The 19166-nt window shown below is 40.0% G+C and overlaps 1 protein-coding gene across 1 annotated transcript; it reads right to left on the bottom strand.

Annotated features, from left to right (window-relative positions):
- Window positions 1–9928: 9928 nt before the first annotated feature.
- On the bottom strand, window positions 9929–12207 carry LOC124285989. Its single transcript, XM_046722304.1, has 2 exons — window positions 12060–12207; window positions 9929–11307 (listed from the first exon to the last, which is right to left on the bottom strand). The coding sequence occupies exons 1-2, from the start codon at window positions 12205–12207 to the stop codon at window positions 9929–9931; spliced, it is 1527 nt and encodes a 508-aa protein (XP_046578260.1).
- Window positions 12208–19166: the final 6959 nt, after the last annotated feature.

The raw sequence follows: 19166 nt of genomic DNA, 5'->3' as shown, positions 1-19166 counted from the left end.
GTCATGTAGACATTGGAACACAATGGTCAAGATCTTGGATGGGCAACCAGTGAAGAGACTTTAGGACAAGGGTTATGTGAGATCTTTTAGATGTTAGGGATACAATGCAGGCTGCAACGTTTTGGATTTTCTGGAGTTTTGTCTGATGTGCAGAGCTGAGTCCAAACAGAAAGCTGTTTGAATAGACCAGTTTAGATAGAACGAGAGACCTGACGAGAGTATGGGCTGCATCTGTTGTTAAATTATCACGAATGTTACTGATAGCTCTCAGGTGGAAGAAGCAGATTCTTGAAAGATGGTTGATCTGAGCATCAAGTGATAGGTCCTGGTCTATGAACACTCCAAGATCTTTCACGGAGGGAGCTAGAGTAATTTCTGCATCAGCTATTGTGATTTTCTCAGTCGTGATTTTGTTCAGACGATGTTTATTGCCGACAAGCATAGCTTCTGTCTTATCATCGGTCATTTTGAGCATCATAGATGACATCCAGGATTTGATGGACTTTGTGCAGATAGCTGTCTTCTCTAAGGAATGTTGAATCTGATTCAGAGCAAAAGAGTCTACCAGATGAGTATCGTCTGCAAACGAATGATGAGGAGTGTCATACTTGTCGGATATGTCGGTCAAGGATGTCATGTAAAGGAGGAAGAGGATGGGCCCCAGAACAGATCCCTGCAAAACTCCACATGTGAGATCTGCTGTTGTGGATGAAGACTGCTTTATCAAGACTCTCTGAGTGCGTCCTGTCAGATATGATGAAAACCATCCCAATGCCAAACCGATGATGCCCATTTGGTGTTCAAGAAGCTTGAGGAGGATGCTGTGATCAATCGTGTAGAATGCTGCACTCAAGTCTAGCAATACAAGTGATCCAACATTGCCACTGTCTACTGAGCATCTGAGGTCATTGAGCACCCTCGGGAGAACTGTTTCTGTGCTGTGTCTGGGCCGGTAGGCGGATTGGAACTTGTCAAATAGTCGATTCTGAGTCAGGTGTGATGACAGTCTGATGTAAACTGCTCTTTCAATCAACTTAGAGATGAAGTTAAGGTTGGAGACATGTCGGAAATTTTTCAGTACATTAGTATCAAGGTTATCCTTCTTAAGTGATGGTCTGACAACTGCTTCTTTGAAAACCTCTGGAAATATGCCAGACTGTAAGCTAACATTGACAATCTGGGTGATGACAGGTAGCAAGACATCCATGTTTTCTAGGACAAGTTTACAAGGCAGTGGATCAAGAGGGCATGTAGTTTTCTTTGCAGATTTGTTGATTAGTTCAACCGCTGATTCTGAGAATGGTTCAAAGCATGAGAGATGATGGGAACATATACTGAGACAAAAAGAAACTTCACAAAATGTAATTTGAAAAAATAATGAATAATCTTTCTCTGATGATACAGCTATGTATCCGAAATGGGATCCCTATCTTTCGACACTAGAAAAACGTTAGCAACACTCACTCAAACCCATCCATTCGTCACGCAAATGATGTTAGTGCCAAATCAGGTTTTGCACGTGCAATCGATCACGTGATCTTCGCATCGAAGTTTTCTTCATATGTACGTGTTTGCATTGGCCTCAAGAATTGAAAAAAACACTTTTAAACCACTGTTCTAACGGTACTTGAAATGCCACGATTGTCAAATGTGCAACGTGAACGTGCCGTTGGCATGTTGCAAGCGGGAAGATCAGTTATTGACGTCGCAAGAGCAATGGGGATGCAGCCGTCGTACTGTGTATGACTTGCGAGGTCGTCTACAACAAACTGGCACCACTTCTGATCGCCCAAGGTCGGGTCGTCCACGTGTGAGGTCACGAGCAGAAGACCGTCAAATCGTCCTACGTCACCTACGTGACAGATTTCTGCCGGCTACACGAACCAGGGCTGAGATGTTTAGAAGTCGACTGTCCTCACAGACCATTCGAAATCGGTTGCGGGCTGCCAATCTCTATTCTCGACGTCCATATCGTGGGCCAATATTGACGCCGTTTCATCAACGTCAACGTCTGCTGTGGGCCCAACGTCACCTCCGATGGACCCAGAGAGACTGGAATCGAGTCGTCTTTAGCGATGAATTCAGGTTTACCCTCAGATTCGCGGACGGCAGGCATAGAGTCTGGAGACGACGTCGTGAACGGTATGCCCAATGTTGTGTACAGGAAATCGACAGATTCGGGGGCGGACGTTGCATGGTGTGGGGTGCTTTCTGTGGGAACAACCGTTCCCGACTTCTGGTCATCCGTGGAAACCTCACAGCTGCTGCTTACCGCGACCAGGTGCTCACCCCTGAACTCGTTCTTTTTTATGGCGGCTCGTGGCTCAGGTCTACAGTTCCAGCATGATAATGCTCGGCCGCATACCGCGATGTTGACACGAAATTTCCTTCAAAACGCTGGAATCAACGTCATGGACTGGCCATCGAGGTCCCCTGACCTTAATCCAATAGAGCACGTTTGGGATGCACTTGGGAGAAGGCTTCGTGGTCTTAGGAACCAACCTCAAAATTTGCAGGAACTTGGCGCTGCCTTGCAAGAGCAATGGTGCAGAATTCCCAACCATGTGTTCACAAGCATCAGGCAGTTGATGAGGAGACGGTGTTTGGCAGTGGTGAATACGCGGCCATACACGATATTGAACTGAGAAATTTCGCATTTTTATTCTTGTGACTTGACATTCTGTATACCCATGTTTTGGAACGGCGGTGTAACTGATTACCAATGGAACTGATTATGGCACTGTCAGTGTATTGAGTACATCACACGGATCTCAGCAATGAAATACAATAATGGTAATAACAATTTAACCATCTTGCCATCTCTTGTTCTTTTATAGTGCCCTGAAGAAAGAATGTGAAGTTTCTTTTTTGACTCAGTATATGTTACGACATACATATTAGCTGACAACAAGTCCTTCAGGTTCTTTGCCTTTCATTACTTAAGAAAATTGGCGCACAAAGTCACAGATATACGCTACACATATTCTCACATAAGTCTATGCTTCAACAAGCATAAGCATTACAGGATTTACACAGGCACAAACATTTGCCCTAGTGTACTAAGTGTTTATACCGGTCACATTTGTTGTCACTGAAATGTGTTTACTGAACACACTTGTGTGAGACCGTCATTCTGGCATTTGGTTTATCATATGTAGTACACTCTGTCTTGTAATTGTCACTGTGCAGAACAAATAGTAAACACATGGAGATCTGCAGCTGTGTTTGTCTGCAGCTGTCTTCTGCAGGTCTGAAGGACTGAAATATGTCACCATCTTCATCTGTATTTTAGTCAAATTGTATATTTGTTAACTTGGAGTATATGCAAATGAGGCAGCACAGAGATATGACACCTTTTCTTTGACACATTACTAAGTCACAAGGACCATAGGCTCGCACTTCAGATAAATCAATTGATTGAAAATGAGACCCAATGAGATGTGTGATTCAGAATCAGAGAACCTAGACTTTCAGGAATTTTGCATAACAGGCAGTGCTGGATCGAATGAAAAATAATATGAAAACACAGAAAGATATGAAGACCAGTTCGAATCGAAATTGAACTGTTAGTGAATCCTTTGACAATCAAAACTTGTAACTCGGCACCACGTGTGAATGAGACTCACGGTGCAATATTGGAAACCCGACTCCCAGGAACCATGAAACGTGTTTTAAGGCGGGTTGACTAAAGAATTCCAATACGCCAAGTGAGCATCCCATGAGCCCTGACGTACAGCTAGGACACATGTTTTAATGTTCATTGTTAGAAATAATGATTTCAACAAACCACCACGTCCTGTTAAATTCTTGTGTGAGAGGCAACGGGGCACATTTGCTTGACAACGATATAACAATGTATACCGAAATGGTTCATCATAATAACACCCTTCCCCACCGGTGACACCTTCATAAACACATGCTAATACTAGACAGTTGTTCCCCTGAAATATTTCGGGTAGAAAATCGTTCCTCACCTTCATAGACACCGTGACAGGAAAGAGCGGAAGTAGACACAGATTGTACGCTTTTCAGCTGCGTTCTCCATTGCAGATGAGTAGAAAGATCCGGCATGTTCATGTCAAATGAGGAACAACAGGAACTTTCTGATGGAATGAAACTGGTCCACCTTGTGGAACGTGTTGATGCCTGAACTGAAACTCAAAAGTTAAGCGGGAATCAGTCCGTGAAACCAACCAACAATAAATGAACGTGCTGTAATCAACTGCTGTATACTAGAATTAACCAAGGTCTGAATCAATACAAATCAATACAAAGGTATCATTGTGGCATTACAAAACAGTGTGGCATAACAAGTTGAGAGGAAGTAGATACAAGGGCAGTGACTATAGCAATAAAGACGATAATGGTAATGGTCACCTCTCAGCAACATCAATACAACTTGCAACTACCACGAGGCAGGGTGTGATCATCACACACAATGCTGGTTTTCCGGTAAAGCATGTTGTGAGATAAGAAGCATGTCCTAGCTCCCATCATATACTCAAACATAAGTTGCCAGAAAACTCTACGCTGAGGCCTATGTTTCCATATTATATTCTCTCCATCAGAGTCGAGTTCTTATACATTCAATCATTCTCTCCACGTGTAGTACAAGTCTAGCACACCACTGTCCCTCGCTGACTTAACATGTACAATGAATAAATGAATAACATGTGAAACAGTTGGAAAACGTACAAAACTGTTTCATAACACAATTCTTTTACAAACTGGTTTCGGATGGCGCAAATTCATAAAACCAAATGAGTCAGTGAAAATGAAACCTTCCTGTCATACTTGTCTGTAGTTGGGCTAAACATAGCCTTTATATTCAGACGCTGAATACATCCACTACGTATGGTGTGCGCACATGGTTAGGCGTCTAATTTACACCGTTGTTAAATTGTGGCATAGGTAGAGTTAAGCAGTCAGCAGTTTGAACGTAAAATTCAATTTACATTCAAACATCATCTCAATGTTTCCGCACCCCTTTCCCTCTAATACGCGAGAACAACGGGAGTGTCACTTTCAATAGTCAACAATATCCGATTCTGCCAGATTCTTAGACACTGCTTTATTCCGTGATAGTTTTACGTAGTACACTTCAATAATCATATCACATGAAGCAGGTTCAAACTAAAACCATACAAAATGTAACCTTATTAAAATACCCTTATGTCCAAAACGACGCTTTATACAATACAAATTCACTTATTATCTTAATATTCCTTATCATTCAAGATAGGTGGTCACGCACGCCTCACAACACCATTGTGGTAACTTATCAAAACGATTTGGGCTACTAAGTGAACTTATATAAATCATACTTTCATAAATTCATATACCATACATGCATATACAAACATATTACTCACAAATTTCATGGCAGAATCAATACATCTGAAGAAGCCGTACTCGTACATCATTTTCTCCCCCACAGCGATGCACACTGTCCTCTCACGCCATACTGCATGCTTTTCTTGCCTCATGCCCTCCACCCGCAGTTACCACTCCTGTTCAGAACTAAGCCATTTAACCGCATACCGCTAAATAAACAAAAGTGACTGTCTGTCTGTTAGCGTAACAGGATCATCAGTCCTGTGATAAAGAAAACTAATAACCCATATTTTTACATTGCAAACCTGACACTTTTGTGCGAGAAAATAATTGAATAATTATGAATACGCTGTGGCGTGTGATTTGTTTTGGGTTTCTATTTTGCTCAAACTGAGTAATTGTATAGCACCATGACGATGGCATGTAAACAACTGAGTCTGAACCAGGAAATCCAGTGATCAACATCATGAGCATCCATCTCCACGATTGGACACGATGCCATGCGTCCACCAAGCCAGTAAACCCAACCACATGATTTCGTTAGTCGCCTCTCACAACAAGCATGAGGCCATAAGTGACTTTCTGTCATTTACATACCGGCCCCTTAAATGCGCAGAGAAACCATATGTTAATCAAGCATTTAATAAATTAAATACACAATGAATCTTTTGCATAAAGTGAGTAAATTTTAGTTCCACGCTGCTTTCAGCAATATTTCCGCAATTCTCCAGCAACATCACGTAATGGTCTCCACACACTGCACCCATGTTGGGATCGAACCCGGGTCCTAGGCGTGTCGAGCGAACACGGTAACCACTAGGCCACCCTCAGCACAAATACTGATCACTGATTTGTCATAAAAGTTTGCTTCACAAAAGCACGTACAGGGTCAATCATAGTCTCCTTCCAACAGACACAACTTGTCAACGGGTCTGGTAAGTGTAAAACTTCCTGTACGAACCATAGCCCTGCGCACGAGTCCATCTTTACCTGGATAGGTTTCTACGACTCTTGCTAAAGGCCAACTTCTCCGAGGACAATTCTCATTCAGAATTAGCACAATATCTCCCACCAAAATGTTTCTCTTTGGTATTATCCATTTCTGGCGTAATTGTAGTGAAGGCAAGTATTCCTTCGTCCAGCGTTTCCAAAACATATCCGCCAGAAACTGAACATGTTTCCAGCGCCTTCTATACGTATCTGCAGCATGGAAAGTTCCCAAAGGTATATCTTGGCCTGCTCTGAGTAAAAGCAGATGATTAGGAGTTAGAGGTTCAGCATCCCTGTTATCATCTGATACCAGTGTGATTTGTCGGCCATTTACAATCGACTCAACCTCGCAAAAACAGTATGGAGTCCATCGTCATTCAGTGGACTATGTGTTTTCAATAAAGCATTCATCACTTTACGAACTGTCTTTATGAGTCTCTCCCATGCACCTCCCATGTGAGAAGCTGCAGGGGGGTTAAACACCCAACATATTTCCTTCTTACTCATGAAGTCTCCAATTGTCTTCAAATTCCAGGCAGCTATAGCTGGTCTCAATTCAATTTCTGCACCACGGAAATTAGTTCCATTGTCAGAACGTACTCTCTTGGGACATCCTCGACGTGTTAAGAATCTCACAAATCCATTCAAGAAAGAATCTGTATCCAATCCATCTAACTTCTCTAGATGTATTGCCCTTGTTGTCAAGCATGTGAAAATACATCCATAACGTTTGATCTCACACCGGCCCCGTTTCACTATGAATGGCCCAAAGCAGTCTAGGCCAATGATGGTAAATGCTGGATCTCCTGCACTCACTCTGTCTTTAGGCAGATCTGCCATTCTTTGAGTAGTGGGCAGCTTCTGTCGTTTGTTGCAATCCACACAGCTGTTTAGAAGTTTTCTCACCAGTTTCCTCCCTTTAGGTATCCAGAATCTTTGTCTGATGAGTGACAACACATACTCTTTACCTGAATGACCACTAACTTCATGGTAATGTCTGATGATTAGGGTTGTTACATGGCTATCCCTTGGCAGTATCATATTGTGCTTGCTCTCAACAGGCACAGGTGCTGCTTGCAGCCTTCCACCAACACACAAGATGCCAGCTGAACTAAGTATCGGCTCCAGTCGATAAATAGAACTACTTCTTGTAACTGGCCTTGCTGCTTCAAGTGCCTTCAACTCCGGTTCATATGTTCTCCTCTGCATCACCTGAACAATTGCAATCTCAGCACTTTTCAGTTCCACTACACTTAGCACATTATCTGGTATTTCAGATTGAGATTTGAAGAAGAAGAGCTTTATTCAGTATTTATGGCCACATGACCAAAGTACAATTCAATAAGCAAAATATAGCACATGGTCAGGAGAACAATTTACAATTTATACAGGTAAATATAGTTTAAGATAAATTGCAATATTTTTTTTTTTTAGGAGTTTTACATTCTTTGTTGCAAGCAGCTGGGTAAACTTTGATCTGGTTGGAGATATAATATAAAAGTCAGGAATGTACAAAGAGCGTTGTTGTGAATAAAATGGACATACGAGTAAGAAATGATACTCATCTTGTATCAAATTACAATTACATTTATCACATTTAATGGAATCAGCATTTACCTTATTAAAACAGTTTGTGTTGAATTTTAAGTTTATGACTCATGCATCTGAATTTAAATAAAACTCGTAAGAGATCTTTATCATAGCAAAACTCTGATATATATTTTTCCGGTTCAAGTACAGATTTATATGATGAGTAATGATTTAAGAATGATGAAGAAGTGATTTTTGCATACCAATTCTGTATATCTATATCTTTACATCTCTGTTTAAAAACACTTATAAAACTTGTTACATCGCCACAATCTTGCGATAACCACACAAAGAAAACCCAGAGTGAAATAAAAGTAAACGTACATGGGATACCCAGTTGCGACCACCATTGTCGTCGTATGTTTTTAACATTTCATAACATGCCTTTGGAATACGATAACTTTCCATATTCAGGAGTCTACACCAGTACTTTATACAACGGGTGAAATACTGTACACAAAGATGGCTTCTACCTGTTTCACCGAGTACAATATTTGAAGATACAGTTTTGCTAACACGAAGATATCTTTTGAAATAATAACTTTGTATTTTTTTCAATGTTTGCACGATAGGTAAACCCCATATTTCTGCACCATAAAGCAGAATCGGTGCAATTTGCTATCAAATATAGTAGATGCCACATTCAAAGAGATATTTTGATAAGTTCTGAAAAGAGAAAATATCGGAAATGAAGCCTTCCTAGCTTGTAAAGCTAATGTTTCACATGCTTTAGACCAGTACAGTTTTGATGTGAAAACAATGCCAAGATATTTATAATGAGATAAAACCTTCATGTTTGTACCATCATAAAAGCCATTTTTCGTTATTTCGAAGATAGCCACCATTCCTGAAAACAATAATGCAGGATTTATCTAAGTTAACTTCTAGACCCCATTTGATACAAAATGATTTTAATGTATCCAGCTTTTTGTAAACCTATTACTGTGTCATCAATGAGAGTGACGTCATCTGCGAATAACAATAAAAGTATATCATTCATACCATTTTTCACAAATATTCCACGTAGGCCACATGCATTCATTTCATCTACTAATTCGTTGATAAAGAAAATGAACAGAACAGGACTGAGAATACATCCTTGTCGTAGTCCAGATGTTGTCGAGAATACTTCTGTTCGTACACTAGATATTTTCACACAAGCAGATACCTTATCATACATGTTTTTGAGGATTCGTATTATTTTCCCATGCATACCTTTGGAGATAAGAGCATATAAAAGCTTGTTTCTGTCTATATAATCAAAGGCCTTCCGAAAGTCAATGAAAGCTGCGTAAAACCGATGTCTACGTTTTCTTAAATACTTTTGGCATAGAGCTTGCAGAACGAACATATTATCAGCTGATGAGTAATCGGGCCTAAACCCTGCTTGACATTCATGTAATATATCGTTTAAATCTAACCAGATACGGATTCTGACTTCGAGGATAGAAGTGAATATTTTCCCCATTACATTCAGCAAAGAGATTCCACGATAGTTATTTGGTTCGTGAGTGCTTCCTTTTTATAGAGCGGAATGATCAAGCCAACATTCAGATATCAGGAAAAATGCTGCTGTCAGTATAGCATTAAACAATATTTCTAGGTAGGAAGTATGCATTGAGCATGTTTGAAGAATTCGGGTGGTGTTCCATCAATACCTGGGGATTTACCAGATTTTAAAACTTTGATTGCATTTTCTATTTCTGTTCTGGTAATTGGTGCAGATAAAAGGTCAGTATTGTTACAGTCCGCACAGTAATCATGCTGTGTCAAAATGCGTCAACATTCTCATTGAACTCAACATTTGTTTCCCGACACGTCGGGTTTAACAAGTTCTTGAGTCTTATTAAAGAGAATCCTTTTTAATCTCAGAATCCATGCTACAGCTCGTTTCAGGCTATGCCATGAGGAGTATTTCTCAAACAAGTCACTCAGCGGGTCGCTACAGTTGCTTAGCCCAGATCTGTAATTCGTTACAGCCTTTTTTTAACTTCCTTGTCACCCTCTGGAATTTCTAGACTGAGACTGACATTCGTTGGTCATTCAGACTCTGACTGAAGCAGAAACCCAGGACCATGTTTCCATCTCTCAGAAGACACCATTTGGTCGGCATCCAGCCCTCGTGACACATCATCAGCAGGGGGTTTTCTGCACTGCCCACATGTCTCCATTGGTTTGGCTTCGAACTCTCATGGATAAGAGCTATCCTGTTTGCTTTGAAAACATGAAAACGTTTATTTTCATTCCTGATGTAGTGTATCACAAATTGTACTGTCTGTCTCCAGAATACCGATCTGCTAATTTTGACCTTCAGCTCCTGACGAAGCATCACGTCCAACTTTACTGCAATGACTGCAGCTGACAATTCAAACGTGGTATGGTCATTTTCTTCAATGGTGCCAGCCTGGACTTGCTGATTAGCAAAAAAACATTGAAATGGTCCATCATTCTTCACTACTCTCAGGTATGACACAGCACCATATCCCTCAGAGGAAGCATCTGAGAAATGATGCAATTCATAGTCAACATCTTCTGACGCATAAGTGATCACACTTCGGGACAACTTAAAGTTCTCCAGCTTTGGCAAGTCTTCTGTCCACTTTGTCCATTTCTCAATGTTTGTTTGATTCAAGATTTCATCCCAGCCTTTACGCAGTCTTGATTCACTGTGGAATACCTTCTTTGCTTTCAGGATATATGGACTAACGAACCCCAGTGGATCATACACTGACGCAATCATGCTCATTAATCCTCTTCTTGTGTTTGGTTTATTCTTTATGTTAATCCTGAAACTAAACTCATCGTTCTCAGTGTACCAAAGAACTCCTAGAGCTCTTTCTTGAGGTAATCTACCTCCAATTAGGTGAACTCCTTTAACCCCCTTTGCTCTCTGTTCTTCAGGAATGGATTGAAGCACTTCTCTGCTGTTGCTTATCCACTTGTTCAAGTTGAAACCACCATGCGATACAAGAGCACACAAATCTTGAACGTGTTTAATTGTTTCAGTTTCTGTCATTAATGACTTGAGACAATCATCTACGTAGAAGTTTTCAAGAACAGTCTGCACAACCTTAGGGTCATAGGTTGCACTATTATCCTCTGCAGTGCGTCTAAGTGCATAACTCGCACAACTTGGGCTCCACACCCCTCCAAATAAGTGCACAGTCATGCGGTAAACATCTGGTTGAATGTTTCCACTATCTGAGAACCACAAAACCTTACTTAGATAGTCTCGATCACCCTCAGGTACCCTCACCTGATGGAACATCTGTTCTATGTCACCCATAACGCCTATGGGGCCTTCACGAAATCTCAATAACACTCCTATCAACTTGTTCGTGAGATCTGGGCCCTGGTAGACTTGATCATTCAGACTGGTTCCACAATACGTTGCTGCACAATCAAAAACGATTCTTAATTTGTCTGGTTTATGCTCATTTATAACTGCGTGTTGAGGAATATACCATGCTCCTTTGCCTGGCTTGTTAATATCCTCTTCCATCACCTTTGCTGCATACCCTCTGTTGATCAATTCCTTGATTCCCGACTGATATTTTTCGCAAACAACCTGTCATCCTTTGACAACCGTTTGCTAAGTGACTCAAGGCGACTCTCAGCTTTCAAATATAGTTATTATTTACATTGGGTGGCCTGCTCTTGAATGGTATTCTGATTTCATGAGTGACCATCCACAACTTCTGCAGACTCATCCCATATCTTAATCGCCCGTCTGTCTTCCTGGAGACATTCGTGCATGTATTATTGTTTGACAATGATTCACACATTTCTATTTTCCAGAATCTTTCAACTTGAGCCTCAAGTCTTTGATCAACATGCACAAAAAATGAAATGACTTCATCATTTCTGATATCTCTCAGTGGGCCATTAAGAACCCACCAATGCGGTTTTACAGCATAAAAGGTTCATTGTGTTTTCCCTTTCGCACATCAATAGGTGTCAGTGCCACTGGAACATCTTGACCAATTATAAGACCCACATGCATTCTGTCCACGTTAGGAAGGAAGACCATACTGTCTTTAAATGCTGCCATTCATCAACGTTCTGTTCATGGACAGAATCATGTTTACCAATGCACAGATTTGAGGTTCCAAATACATGTCACAGTTCAATGGTTGTTCTGTTACCTGCGTCTGTTATCAATAGAGGACCCACCCTGGCATTTGTTTTGCTGTTCACCTTCTCCAGTGTCGTCAGTAATAGAGCTGTTTCAGAAGCATCCACTCCAAAGTTCATCAAAGAGTTCATTGCTACAGAATGAGTTAGTGCTTCCATTGTCGAGCAAGGCATATGTCCATATGTTTCTGTTACCAGTCTTCGCAGAGACTTGTGCACCGCAATGTTGCAAGCAGAACTTTCAGCCTCAAATGGTTTGTTTTGTTTTAGGACCAGTCAGACCTCAGGCTTCTCTGTTTAAGATATGTTTGATGAACATTGGTTTCAGGGTTTCACCAGAAGATGTATTAATCTTGAGTGCTTTCTCATACAACCTTGCACCTGACATTTGCTTGGTTTGACAGTCTCTTGACATGTGATTATTCGAAAAACAGTTGAAGCATAATCTATTTTCAACAACAAATTCATGTCTCTTCTCAGGTGTCATGTCCCTGAACTTCACACATATTACGAAAGTGCATGTTCTCCGCTACATAGTGGACACTTTGGCACTGGAAAACCTGAACATGGACTTGATGGGTGATTATTGTTCATATTGGTTTGGAACACCTTTCTTCTCAAAGGATCTTAGTTTTATTCAGTGTAGTTTCATCCTTCAGTCTGTTTCCAGTCACAACACCAAATACTGGATCACTGGCTTCTTCAGCAGCCCGTAGAACAAAGTCGACCAGCTGTTCTATACTAGGATATTCTCCTTGTTGCTTCGAGGTGTTCAACTGCCTTCTTCCTCCATCTTCCTTGAGCAGATACCGTGATACAATCTTTACCATACACATCCTGGTTGTCCACCTCAGTAACTTTGCTATGGCCTTTAGTGTAAAGCACATACCACTCCTGAGATCATCTGCATAGTTACGCCAATCCTTCTACATCAGGAGGCCGAAACCATGGACCTTCACTGATCTTCTTTACCCAGGCATTTGCTATGACATGTTGACTTCGAATCTTGTCTTGAGAGAGTCTCAGGGCTTCCTAAATACCCCTCATCAGGATCCACGACGGAACAGCATGTCTATTACAGATAAAGCCTTGCCAACTCAGTAGTTCAGCAATCGGTTCAACTTAAGCACCACTTTTCGGTCTGAGGTTTGAGCAACGTTGGTCTAAAATGACCTTATGAACATCCAGTATCTCAATGGGTCACCATCAGATTTGACCAACTCACTTTTGGTAGCTGCACTACCTCTAACATCTTATGTTGCATAAGTATCATGTTTGAATTCGGACTGATGGGATTGACAATGATTCACTAATAGTGGGGTTTACATTTATTATTGCACGTAAGCCCGGATTTACCTGGGTCATCATGTATATATTATCTGCAGGAGCTCCTGTCAACCCATGATCCAGCTGATGACTTGAGATAAGTGTGTTGTTGTTGTTCATAAATCTTGACTATGTAACCTCCTATCAATGTCCTTTATTGACCCGCTTCCTGTTTGTGAGCATGGCAACCCTTGAGTTAGATTCAGCTTCAAGAGCTCTTCATATATCTTTCTTCAAAGCCTCTGTTGCCTCGTATTTCACACTCTAATTCCTAGTTTCTCTTATTGCTAACTGTATTTCAGCTTGCTGTCTCTTTGCGAAATGATTGTTGTCTCTCTAACATACTAAGCTTTCGCAAGTAAGGCAGCTTTTTCCTACCTGTGTATCCAACCAAACCTTCACTTCATTTTTTCGAGCTCATCATAATTCACCTTGAACCTCGGTCATGTATCTTTTAGGCATCAACAATCTCTTCTGGATTATTTACAACAGCTTCCAAGCAATTCAGTGTTCTTGATCCATAACTTATTCAAAACTTGGCTTTATTACGCTCCCAGATGTAGATTCAACTTCACCCACATTCTCCTGAGTTCATCAAAGTCTCTAATCTTTTTCATTTTACTTGTAAGAGCAGCTTTAATGCCTCCTCTTTCTTGGCGATGATGCTTTATTGCTTCCAAGCAATACCACTATCTGTATCCTCACACCTCATAAATGCCATTATTATTCACAGATTCCACGAAGTAATTCCAGTGAAAAGTAGTAACTCACAGTCGTTGAAATTTCTTGAACTAAATGTCACTTTCAATAGTCAACAATATCGATTCTGCCAGATTCTTAGACACTGCTTTATTCCGTATTCCGTGGTAGTTTTACGTGAGTACACTTCAATAAATTATATCACAGCGGAAACGGGTTCAAGCTGAAACCATACAAAATATAACCTTATTGAAAATACCCTTATGTCCAAAACGACCTTTATACGATACAAATTCACTTATTATCTTAATATTCCTTATCATTCAAGATAGGTGGTCACGCACGCCTCCACAACACCATTATTGGTAACTTATCAAAACGATTTGGGCTACTAAGTGAACTTATATAAATCATTACTTTCATATACCATACATGCATATACAAACATAATTACTCACAGATTTCATGGCAGAATCAAATACGATGAAGAAGCCGTACTCGTACATCATTTTTCTCCCCACAGCGATGCACACTGTCCTCTCGCGCCATACTGCATGCTTTTTCTTGCTTGCCTCATGCCCCTCCACCCACCAGTTACCACTCCTGTTCAGGGAGACTAAGCCATTGGCAGAAATATACCGCTAAATAAACAAAGTGACTGTCTGTCTGTTAGCGTAACAGGATCATCCAGTCCTGTGATAGAAAACTAATAACCCATATTTTTATTGCAACCCTGACGCTTTTTTTGTATAGAAAATAATTGAATAATTATGAATACGCTGTGGCGTGTGATTTGTTTGGGTTTCTATTTTGCTCAAACTGAGTAATTGTATAGCACCATGACGATGGCATGTAAACAACTGAGTCTGAACCAGGAAATCCAGTGATCAACATCATGAGCATCCATCTCCACGATTGGACACGATGCCATGCGTCCACCAAGCCAGTAAACTCAACCACATATGATTTCGTTAGTCGCCTCTCACAACAAGCATGAGGCCATAGGTGACTTTCTGTCATTTTACAGGAGCACTTCGAAGATATGTAATGACGAACCGTCTTAAAAACCTGACAAAATGATATCAATGAATCACAGTCGAACTCCAAATTAGTTCATGAGGGCTGTACCTGCAAAGAGTAATACTATTACCTTACCCTCGTTAAAAACTTCACACGGAAAATCAAAACAGAATTATGATGGTTTGTTAAGTAGCTTGTATATTTTGGACACAAATCGTTATGATTTTTTCCAGAGCTGGTGTGATGTTTTCGATTTATATACATTCGGCGTTGGAACGATTGTGTAATCATGAACCGATGTGTAGTTAGATTTTGATTCATCGGTACCATTTTCAACTAAACAGACCATACGTCAGGGGTATGCATTTACCTTGAATGGAGTTAAAAACTGTCGCTCTGTACCCAAGCATTTTCATGAGGAGGCGCCTTTCAATTTGGGGAACAAGTAATATATGTCTTGTTATAGGATGTTTCTCTTGTCCATTTGCGAAATGTCGTTTTTTTCGGACGATTGAATATTTCTCCTGCCATATAACCAATGACTACACAGAGACCACACGCCGAGAACATTGAAGTTACATTTCTGATTGATAAACTGCAAATATATTGCTTTTTGGGGTGTGTATGTAATTATCAAAGTTCATGATGTACGTAATGTACTTCAGAAATGTAAGGATGTTGTGAGCAACTGTCTCCACAGACTGACGTACACTTTAATATGGCATACTTTCTGACTGCACCAAGTCCGTTATTTCATGAGCGGTTATTCTGCTTCCATGGTTAGAGTGTATTCCCACCTCTGTATCAGTCTCCACTGTCATCGCTATATTGTACTTAAGGTGCATCAACAGTGGTGATGGGCAGTGAACCGACTTTAACTGTTGTCCATACAACTCACCACATCAAAGCTATCGAACAGTGCCACACTAGGCTTGGATGTTGCTTAAACAATTCTGATATAATGTTTGGAGGACCAAAAACTACTCGTTTAACAAAATACAACTTAGAAAATCCCAATGCAACCAACGCATTCCCCTAATTTGCGGGTGATGCCCAGGGTCATCTGAAAACCTGTATTAGTGAGTGGCGGCAAGTAGCATATGGCTGTACGCGTGGAGGTACATTGGCAGCGTAACAACTGGTATTGTTCGCCTCATAGAAAACCGGATGAAACATCTGTGTCGTTCAATGCGGAAGAAATTCAACAAAACGGAAATTCAGATACTGAGAACATCATAACACAGCTCTAAAAGGTTAGAATAGAAAATACATTCTAAGTTATACATGTAGCGAAGCGCTTCTTGAGTATTGTATACCAGACTCACAAGATACATTTCCTTCATCCTGGCGTGATGCCATGGTTGTACCATACCCAAACCTGGACGTGACCATACCGATCCATCTAATTATAGGCGCATTTCTTTAACTAGCTGTGTTTGCAAAACCATGGAACGCATGGTCAATAACAAATTAACTTGTACCTGGAATCTAATAATTTAAGCACAAATATTCAATGTGGTTTTCGTAAACAATGCAGGTACCATTGACCATTTAGTTCGATTGGAGTCATTTGTTATGAATGCCTTTATTAACAAGCAACATGCAGTGTCAATCTTTTTCGATTTAGAAAAAGCTTATGATACCACCTGGAAGCACGACATCTTAAAAGATTTGCATGATTTTGGCTTACGGGGTTGTTTGCCTCAGTTTATATCACAGTTTTTTTTAACCGACAGGCAATTTCAAGTCCGGTAGGTTCAACCCTATCTGAACATTACAATCAGGATCAGGGTGTCCCCACAAGGGCAATTATTTTGTCTGACACTTTATTTAGTATGAAGATCAACAGTTTATCAAGGTTTTAAACCGATTCAATTGATGGATAACTTTTGTGGATGATTTTAATATTTCTTGTCGCGGTAAGAATATGCATACTATTGAACGACAATTGCAGCTGTGTTTAAATAAAATAAATAAATGGTGTCTTGAAAACGGTTTTACATTTTCTAAATCCAAAACTAATTGTATACAGTTTTTTGTAGAACATATACACCGTATAAAGACCGGAACTGTTTCCCACTGGCACTCCCATTAAAGTTGTTATAGGCCAAGTTCTTGTAGGTTTAATTTTGTACTCCCATTTAACTTTCTTGCCGCATATTAGATCCCTTAAAACTAAATGCATGATGGCATGACTTGTTGAAGGTTGTTTCAAATTCTAGAGGTGGGGAGGGGATCAAGCCACTCTCCTACAACTATATCGATCATTGGTCCGCTCAGAGAACTTGATTATGGCTCCATCGTATATGGTAGAGCCTGCAAAAGCAACTTAAAACTACTGTATTACATTCTGTCCATCACCAAGGTCTAAGACTTTGTCTTGGATCCTTTAGAACTTCTCCTGTTAACAGTCTCTACATCGAGGCAGATGAAGCCATCTCTTACACAACGCCGTATAAATTGTCCTTGCAGTATATAACAAAACTTTATTCTAACGAGGTCTAACGCTGCATTTAACTGTGTCTTTAATCCTCTTTATGAGGATTTGTACAACAAAATGCCTTCTCTTGTTCCACCTCTTGGTTTAAAGAATTAAACCATTTGTTTCTACTGCTGGCATTGAGCTGGACAATATAGCTGCTTCCCCGTCTTCTTTCTTCTCCTCCTTGGCAGTTGGTTTAAGCCACAAGTTTGACCTAACATTAACAGCATTTAAAAGGCAGAAACAAATGAATTACAATATAAAGAAGAATATAACCAATTAAAGTAAATGTAATACACATAAATCTTTATTTACAGATGGGTCCAAGGATGGTGGCGCGGTGGCTTGTGCCACTGTCATTAGATCAGAACAATCTCTTCTCCTTTACCAGATAACAGCTCTATGTTTACAGCAGAAGCAAACGCCATATTAACAGCCTTAAAATATATTAAAAACACCCTAAATATCAACAATATATCATCTTTTCTGACTCACTTTCTTGCCTTCAGGCTATTAAAATATTTCTTGTAAACATCCATTGTATTAGGAATCACTGAATTGTATAAAGAGCTTGCTACTGGCCAATGCGACATCGTCTTTTGTTGGTTACTCCAGCCATGTTGGCATTTCTGTGGGGAATACAATGGGCCGATCTTGCTACCAAACCGTTAGCACTCAAAAGAAATCTGTGACATCACTTCTAATTCCATACACTGATTACAAAGCTAGCATTAGAACTCACATCCCTGATCTGATGCGAAGAAGTGGGACACCCAAGTAGGTATTAATAAAATTACATGCAATAAAACCCTACATATGTTACACCTACTTGGGTTGTCAGTCCAGATTTGAGGAGGTCATCATACGACGTTGTCGTATTGGCCACACCTAAATATTCATGAGTGCCTATTAAAGGTGAGGATCCTCCGTTTTGTATCCCTTGTGATATGAAAGAATCTAAAAGAAATAGGTAAGAGGATATTATGACATGCTGCAAAGGATTGAAATAGCATGAGTTTCGTCTCCTTCGGGGTATACCTGGACATTATATGTGTGTAAACTTGTGTATTGTTATTAGAAATAAACTTTTTTAAAGTTGAAGTTGTATTATTTAGATAATATGCTGCAACATGTTCTTGGAATTAATCAACAGTTGGATTAGACCTTAACTTATTGTAGTAGCAATAATGTTTCACGAGTACACAAGCTTCTTTACAAAATTAGGCTACAATTGCCTATTTTAAGCGCCGTATGTTTCTTTTCATGTTTCATTTTTATTTTTCATTATTCTATTCAGTTAGTCTAAAGAAGTTTCCTTTTACCTAATACATGGAGATTTTGCTCATCTTGATGCCTTTCGTTTAATCGGCTCTTTATGAGAATACACTAAACGTCATTCATAAGTTAGGTAATATTAATAATGCTTTTATTCAAACTTATAAGACATGGATTATAAATCATTGTTTTAGTGGAGTGAGATATTATTTAACGTCACATCGGAAATATCTCAGCCATATCGTGACGAAAACAATTGATATAATACAAAAATGATAACATTATGAAGAGTTAAACCTGTCGACGATGGACAGGA

Source organism: Haliotis rubra, unplaced genomic scaffold (genome assembly GCF_003918875.1).
Source record: "Haliotis rubra isolate DU_JTF1 unplaced genomic scaffold, ASM391887v1 Scf372, whole genome shotgun sequence".
NCBI classification, from domain to species: Eukaryota; Metazoa; Mollusca; class Gastropoda; order Lepetellida; family Haliotidae; genus Haliotis; species Haliotis rubra.
This window is presented reverse-complemented; position numbering and strand designations above follow the sequence as displayed.